Raw genomic sequence first — 8559 nt, forward strand, 5'->3', positions numbered from 1 at the left:
TGGTCGCTGGCTCCTCAATGGCCGTTGGTCGCTCTTCCATCTTGGAGCTGTAATATTATTGTGCAGATATAATTCTGTGGTAAATGACTCCCGGTGCAGGATGGAGGAGACGGCGCTGTTATTAGGCATTTAAAGGGGAACGTCCCATGCTAACCGCCATCATTCTGAAGGCCCTATTCCACCAACAGATCTGACGACAGATTATCTGCCAAAGATTTGGAGCCAAACCCAGGAGTGGATTTGAAAAGAGGAGAAATCCAGTCTTTCCTTTATGACCTGTTCTCTGTTTATAGTCTGTTCCTGGGTTTGGCTTCAAATCTTTGGCAGATAATCTTTCATCAGATCTGTTGGTGGAATAGGGCCTTAACACTACGACCCCTCTCAGGTCTCAGCTACTTCCAGGTCAGGTGACCCCGGTGTCTGCACCTACCTGAGCTGCAGCGGCAGGGGATAACCCCTGTGGGCGTCAGGAGTCCTCACCCAGCTATTCCCAGCCTTTCAGGACATGGTGGGCCTAATGTATCTAAGCTGACCATGTGTGATACTGCTGCTGAGCTGTGTATCTAATCCCATCATGTGTGATACTGCTGCTGAGCTGTGTATCTAATCCCATCATGTGTGATAATAAAGTAGAGGAAACAGCTCCCCACTCCACATGGGATCCACCTGTGCTCGAGCTGCCCACATGGTCAGAGCAGCCAGAAGTAAGAGGTTCAGCAAAAAGGTTTTTTTTCCAGGCTTCCAGTACTTATCAGCTGTTGTATGTCCTGCAGGAAGTGGTGTATTTTTCCAGTCTGACTCAGTGCTCTCTGCTGCCACCTCTGTCCATGTCAGGAACTGTCCAGAGCAGCAGCAAATCCCCATAGAAAACCTCTCTTGCAGTTCCTAACATGGACAGAGGAGGCAGCAGAGAGCACTGTGTCAGACTGGAAGGAATTCTCCACCTCCTGCAGGACATACAGCAGCTGATAAGTAATGGAAGACTGCAGATTTTTAAATAGAAGCCAATAACAAATCTGTATAACTTTCTGACACCAGTTGATTTGAAAGAAAAAGCTTTCCACCGGAGTTCCCCTTTAATTATAGTATGTGATACAGTTTGCTAAGCTGCGTATCTAACCCTGCCATGTGTGATACTGTCTTCTTGAGCAAATGTATTTTATTCTGTGCTACACTGTCTACCAATGTGTGGATTTAATCTATCAAGTGTGATACTGTCTGCAGAGCTATGTATCTAATCCAGTCATGTGTGATACTGTGTGCTGAGCTGTGTATCTAACCCTTATGTGTGATACTGTCTACTATAGCAAATGTATCTAATTCCATCATATGTGGAACTATCATACACTATCTGCCAAGATGTGTATCTAATCCATCATGTGTAATACTGTCAGCAGGGCTATGTATCGAATCCATCACGTGTGATACTGTCTGCAGATCTGCTGTATCTAATCCATCTTGTGTGATACCGTCAGACGGGCTCCATCATGTACTTACATATGAGCCTTTTACTCCTGAAGTGAAAATAAAGGCCTTTCTTCTCCCTATGAGGAAAATGAACATTCTAGGACAACACTGCCATCTGCTGGTGTCTCAGGGGAAGAACAGTTCAGCAAAATTATAAATAGTATTTTCTATCATTTTGACACCTACAATCTCTTCCACGTATTCTTACCTCTCACTTTGCCTCAAACTTTTTGCTTGTGTAAATTCCCTTCTGAATATAATTACAAGGGGACAGATCAGTGCTCCCTGGAAATCCTCTGTGCTGCTGTGAGCCTTGCTCCTTCAATATCTTAATACAAGTTGAATTTCAAGACGTGATCCTTTTGTTTTCCTCAAAGATCAGCAGCCACCAGAGGTTGTTTGGAAGGGACAAAGGTGCCTGTCAGCGGCTCTATCTCTTCTCCCCATTGAAAACCCATGCACTCTCAGCTAAGGTGAGCATGCACGTGTATTAAAGGGAACCAATCACACTAAAATTGGCCATAAAGTTAAGGAAACGTGCTGGTACATCAGCCAGCACGCTTCCTAAACATCCCCCTGTACCCTCCGTCCCATGTACATACAGCCCGCAAAGTTAGTTTAATAGTCTCCCGGGTAAGTAAAGTTAATACTTACCTAGTCTCCCCGTTGTCCTGCAGCCTTTGCCTATGTTCCCCGCTCATGGCTGACACTTCTAGCCCCACCTTTTGAGTGACAGGCTGCTTAGCCAATCACTGGCCGAGACTGGACAGCGCCCCTGACCAGCGATTGGCTGAAGAGTCACTGAAGAGATGGGGCCAAAAGTGTCAACAGTGAGCAGGGAACATAGACAAAGGCTGCAGGACAACTGGGAGAATAGGTAAGTATTAACTGTATTATTATTTTTACACTGCCATCAGCCGCGCACCTCTGGCCACCAATGATTTTTAAGCAGATTTGGGCTATGTTCACACACAGTATTTTTGCTCAGTATTTTGCAACCAAAACCAGGAGTGGACTGAAAACACTGAAAGGCTATGTTCACACACTGTTAAAACTGATGGCCGCTCAGCCAATCACAGGCTCCAGCCGGACAGCACACTGGCTGAGTGCAAAGACCCGGACCCATTATTTTTACCTATAGTTAATTAGTTAAACATGGTGGTCACTACAGATCACAGTAGATATTCAGAAAGCAGGGCCAGAGTCCATAATGATACAGAGTAGTCCAGCGGATTTGCCGGGAAACGTGCAGTGTGAGATCCGCTGCTAACTTGTTAGACGTACCCTTAAGGGGACATTTACATGTACTATGTTTGCTGCAGATTTTACACTACAGATTTCACGCTGCGAACTATGCTGTATAACTGAATGACAAAACATCACATCCAATCTACAGCAAACATGGTATATTTTATTAAGGCCTCACTTTTTATTTTGGCCAGAGCCTCATTTAGCCTAAAATCACCCCTGTCCACAATGTTTCTCAAAGGTAAATCAAGTCTTCCCTCTCGGCCCTGTCCACAATGTTCCTCATAGGTAAATCAAGTCTTCCATCTCCCTTTCCCTACTGTGATCGTGCTGCTCTTTCCTTTCTGCTCACATAGCACATAGTAACCCATTCTCTCTCCACATACCATCTATAGTACTGTATTATGTAAATCATGATCCCAATACAGTGCCAGTCTGTTCAGCCCAAAGCTATGTCACTGCATAGCAGAGAGGCGTATGTGCTGTGATTATAGTATTATAATATAAGATCGGTCAGGTGCAGAATACAGAACCTTTTTCCTATAAGTTTATATTGTAATAATGCAGCTCACACTGGTATAAAATAAAGTGTACATGTAGTCAATGAAGACAACGGGATAGTATATAGATATCTATTATATTAAAAATGTAATACATAAACCCATCAAGGCAACAAAACCTGATATAAAACAGATAAATAATCCACAGAAATAGGTCATTAAAACCATACAAAACTACAAAAACCTCTCATATGTGCATGGTCCTGGATCAGGCCTCCACTATGTTGCAATGCTTGAACGTGTGAGAACAACAGTGAGCACCATAGACTGTCCCTTTAAGAGAAATCACTCTCATCAAACAGATAAATAATCCCACCTGAAAACTATTTCCCTCTACCTTCCTTCTTGGCTGATATCTGATCACTTGACGTTATGGTGCATTTACACAGAAAGATTTATCTGACGGATCTTTGAAGCCAAAGCCAGGAATGGATTTGAAAAGAGGAGGAATCTCAGTCTTTCCTTTATGACCTGATCTCTGTTTATAGTCTGTTCCTGGCTTTGGCTTCAAAGATCTGTCAGATAAATCTGTCTGTGTAAACGCACCATTACTGATCTGAAGCCTGAGGCTGCACCACTGAGACCGTCAGAGTTCTGGTGATTATTGGAGCCTAATAGCCGATTCTTACAAAGGTGTTGACCCCACATACATAGAAGGCAACATGGAGGGGCTCTAAGAACTCGGCAGTGAATGTGTATAGGTGTCTTATGGGGGTGCACAGCTCGTAGAAGGACAGCCGGCTGCCATAATAGTCCAGGTAGATCCGGAATCTATAATGGGAAATGCTGTGATTTAGCTGGATTTCTCTGTTGTCGTGCACCACCGAATACTGGTTATTATTGGATCTACATAGGCACCAGGACTTGTCGTTGCATCCCAGGTACGATCGGTCACCGTCCCTCTCGATAGTGGAGTAGGCAACCCCCAGTCGCCATTCCCCGTGATGGCTGGTTTCAATGTCCCAGTAGTGTCGCCCAAAACAAAAACTTTCCGTACTTAAAACCTGTGAACAATTCTGAAACCTGACCGGCAATTCCATGTGACCTAAATCCGGTAATTTTTGGGCCCAAAACACTGATTTCTTGTCGATGGATAAGAGCAGGTTATTAGCGACCGTGTCCTCGTCCAGGTTCGTGTACATGTTCTCCTTCACGTAGATCTGTCTCCGCACAAAGGTCATGATATCGGATAATCCCGTGTGCAGGGTCTCAGAGATCAGACCTTCATCTAGATCTCCTATGTAGCTCTCACTGGGGTCGTCCTCTCGAACCTTATTGCCCTTTTCCTCCGAGGGCCGAAAGTGTACGGAGACGCATTCCTGTAATAGGGTTAGGGGATCCGTCATGTTGCACAGCTCCTCGATGTGACACTTGACCAAGGAGAGCTCGCTCTTCTGGATCTCCACCTGCCGGATCAGATCCGATACCTGGTTCTCCTGCCGGGAGATCTCGGCCTGGACCTTGTTCTCCAGGATCTCCAGCTGTCTCTTGATGTCTAGGAACAGATTGGCCACTTTCTCCTTTATGTCCATGGCTTTCTCTTGGACTTCTTTCTGGCGTTTCTCCATGTTCTGCAACCGTTCTTCAGCCTCCCTGGATAACACGGACAGGTTCTTCAGAATATTTGTCAGCATGGCCTTCTTCTTCTGGGAAGCTTTATTTAAAGGTTCCACCTTGTGTCCGGTGTGATCTCCCGCTAAGCAGCAAGTGACGCAGATGCACGTCCGGTCATTTGAGCAGTAGTACTTGAGGACCTCGTTGTGTAAGGAGCACTTCCTTTTGCTGAAGGTAATGGTGGGCTCACATAAGACGTGTTCTGGAGACTTGCTGTGGACTTTCAGGTGGTTGTTGCACAGAGACGCCTCACAATGCAGGCAGGATTTCACCGCAGTGACCGGAGAGTTGATGCAGTTTGTGCAAAAAATAGTCCCCTCCATCTCCTCAGCCCGAAAATATAGAAAGTGCTCGGCGATGTTACGCAGGGTCACGTTACCCTGAAGGGCGGGTCGGTCTGAGAACCTGGATCTACAGTCGGGGCAGCTGTATATTCCTATGCTGTCCTGTGTCTCCAGCACACGAGCAATGCACACCAGGCAGAAGTTGTGGCCACATCTCAGGGTTACAGGATCTGTGAAAATGTTAAGGCAGATGGAGCAGGTCAACTCGTCCCTCAGGTCAGCACAAGCCATGACGGAAAATGAAGTGAAACTGAAAGCTGCTGTGAGGAGATCTTCTCTGATTCTTCATAAGGGAAATATCTCTCCACCATGTAACCATGTCTCCTCCCCTGCCACACAACATGACCCCTCTTCCTCCTCCTCCTCCTTCTCCTCCTCCCCCTCAGCACATCACAAGGGAGGGCGGCACAGCTAGCTGAGGGGGAAGAACCGCCCAGGATAGGAGGGTTACAGTGCCTTGTATGACCCCATATAAGTGTGTGAGGAGGAGCGATGGGACTGAAAGAGTTACCAGGAGGACAGGAAGAGGAAGTAATCCATTCACTGTACTGAATGGAGGAACAATGGCAGCAGAGAAGGGGAGGGAGGACACTGTGCTGTACACTGCCAAGATGTAGGGAAGGGAGACACAGAACACAGGCGTCCTCTCCAGACAGCGACACAGAAATCGTGGATAGGAATATGTATAGTCAGGGATTCTAGCATCGGTAGCTGCAAATGTACAAGATTATTTCTATAAATGATAAGATAATGGATGACCTAAAAATCACAAACAAGCATGGCTTTACTGAGCGCCGGTTATGTCACTTATTGCTAGTGATATAGGAGGTTTGGTAGGTAAGGATAGTGATATAGGAGAAGGTTTGGTAGGTAAGGTTAGTGACATAGGAGAAGGGTTGGTAGGTAAGGATAGTGACATAGGAGAAGGTTTGGTAGGTAAGGATAGTGACATAGGAGAAGGGTTGGTAGGTAAGGATAGTGACATAGGAGAAGGTTTGGTAGGTAAGGATAGTGACATAGGAGAAGGGTTGGTAGGTAAGGATAGTGACATAGGAGAAGGTTTGGTAGGTAAGGATAGTGACATAGGAGAAGGTTTGGTAGGTAAGGATAGTGACATAGGAGAAGGATTGGTAGGTAAGGATAGTGACATAGGAGAAGGATTGGTAGGTAAGGATAGTGACATAGGAGAAGGGTTGGTAGGTAAGGTCAGTGATATAGGAGAAGGTTTGGTAGGTAAGGATAGTGATATAGGAGAAGGTTTGGTAGGTAAGGATAGTGATATAGGAGAAGGTTTGGTAGGTAAGGTCAGTGATATAGGAGAAGGTTTGGTAGGTAAGGTCAGTGATATAGGAGAAGGTTTGGTAGGTAAGGATAGTGATATAGGAGAAGGTTTGGTAGGTAAGGATAGTGACATAGGAGAAGGTTTGGTAGGTATGGATAGTGACATAGGAGAAGGTTTGGTAGATAAGGATAGTGACATAGGAGAAGGTTTGGTAGGTAAGGATAGTGACATAGGAGAAGGTTTGGTAGGTAAGTAGGTAAGGATAGTGACATAGGAGAAGGTTTGGTAGGTAAGGATAGTGATATAGTAGAAAGTTTGGTAGGTAAGGATAGTGACATAGGAGAAGGTTTGGTAGGTAAGGATAGTGATATAGGAGAAGGTTTGGTAGGTAAGTAGGTAAGGATAGTGACATAGGAGAAGGTTTGGTAGGTAGGTAGGTAAGGATATTGGTATAGGAGAAAGATTGGTAGGTAAGGATAGTGACATAGGAGAAGGTTTGGTAGGTAAGGATAGTGATATAGGAGGTTTGGTAGGTGAGGTTATAGACATGGGAGAAGGTTTGGTAAGTAAGGACAGTGACATAGGAGAAGGTTTGGTAGGTAAGTAGGTAAGGATAGTGACATAGGAGAAGGTTTGGTAGGTAAGGATAGTGACATAGGAGAAGGTTTGGTAGGTAAGGATAGTGACAGGAGAAGGTTTTGTAGGTAAGGATATTGATATAGGAGAAAGATTGGTAGGTAAGGATAGTGACATAGCAGAAGGATTGGTAGGTAAGGATAGTGATATAGGAGAAGGATTGATAGGTAAGGATAGTGACATAGGAGAAGGTTTGGTAGGTAAGGATAGTGATATAGGAGAAGGTTTGGTAGGTAAGGATAGTGACATAGGAGAAGGGTTGGTAGGTAAGGTCAGTGATATAGGAGAAGGTTTGGTAGGTAAGGATAGTGACATAGGAGAAGGTTTGGTAGGTAAGGTCAGTGATATAGGAGAAGGGTTGGTAGGTAAGGTCAGTGATATAGGAGAAGGTTTGGTAGGTAAGGATAGTGATATAGGAGAAGGTTTGGTAGGTAAGGTCAGTGATATAGGAGAAGGTTTGGTAGGTAAGGTCAGTGATATAGGAGAAGGTTTGGTAGGTAAGCGTAGTGACACCCTTTGATAAATCTCCCCCTATGTGTTCAAAAGTATGTCCACTAGATGGCGCTGTGTGTGTATATATAAATAAATATATATACAAGTGGTGACTTGGATTATGAGCATAATTCGTTCCGGGGCCATGCTTGTAATCCAAATCCACTCTTAAACCAAAGCAAATTTTCCCATAAGAAATCATAAAAATGCAGACAATTAGTTCCACACCCCCAAAAATAATGATTTATTATTCTGAATAACATGTAAAACAGATGAAACAAACATTCAGAAACAGCAGAATCTGTGATATTATAAGTTACTGTACAGTAATGGAGAAGATGGAAAACACAAGGGCGGACAGAGACTGCAGGGAGTATGGAGGAATGAGCAGGGCAGATGTGGGCACATACACACTCTCTGTCCGGGGAGGGAGGGGTTACAGCTATGGAGAGATTACTCCCACAGTCCTGTCCCCTGATGTAAGCCCCAGCCTGAAGTGGATTTGCTATGATTTGGAAGGTGAGGGAGACTTCCTGGGTCAGAGTACAGTACCACACCCCTCCCCCACTCACCCTCCCACCCAGTACAGGGAGCTCTTACACCAAAGCAATGCTCTTACACCAAGTCACAATTTTGAAAAACTGTGCGCTCTTAAACCAAAACGCTCTTAAACCATGTTACTCTTAAACCAAGGTACCACTGTGATTATATATATATATTGTAGACATGTCACTGGTAAAGTGTGCGAGGGGGTGTACATCTCACCTAGGTTACAGCTTAGTGTGAGATGGTAAATCTGGGAGAGATCGGTTGCTCAGCAGTGATATGCTGCTGAGTCGTTGTTTAAGTTTTCCGGGCCGGATTTACTGGAATGGCGGATAGGTTGGTAGTGGGATCTGCCATTCCCTCCCCCTCG

General features: G+C 44.9%; 1 protein-coding gene across 1 annotated transcript; it reads right to left on the minus strand.

The window, feature by feature from the left end:
- Positions 1–3373: 3373 nt before the first annotated feature.
- On the minus strand, positions 3374–5557 carry LOC138772387 (E3 ubiquitin-protein ligase TRIM7-like). Its single transcript, XM_069952749.1, has one exon. It carries the CDS (start codon positions 5462–5464, stop codon positions 3887–3889), a length of 1578 nt encoding a protein of 525 aa, XP_069808850.1. The 5' UTR covers positions 5465–5557; the 3' UTR covers positions 3374–3886.
- Between the last annotated feature and the right edge of the window lie 3002 nt (positions 5558–8559).

This window comes from Dendropsophus ebraccatus, chromosome 14 (genome assembly GCF_027789765.1).
Source record: "Dendropsophus ebraccatus isolate aDenEbr1 chromosome 14, aDenEbr1.pat, whole genome shotgun sequence".
NCBI classification, from domain to species: Eukaryota; Metazoa; Chordata; class Amphibia; order Anura; family Hylidae; genus Dendropsophus; species Dendropsophus ebraccatus.

Coding starts and splice junctions, on each gene's coding strand:
- LOC138772387 (XM_069952749.1), bottom strand. CDS start 5,464: ATGGCTTGTGCTGACCTGAGGGACGAGTTGACCTGCTCCATCTGCCTT.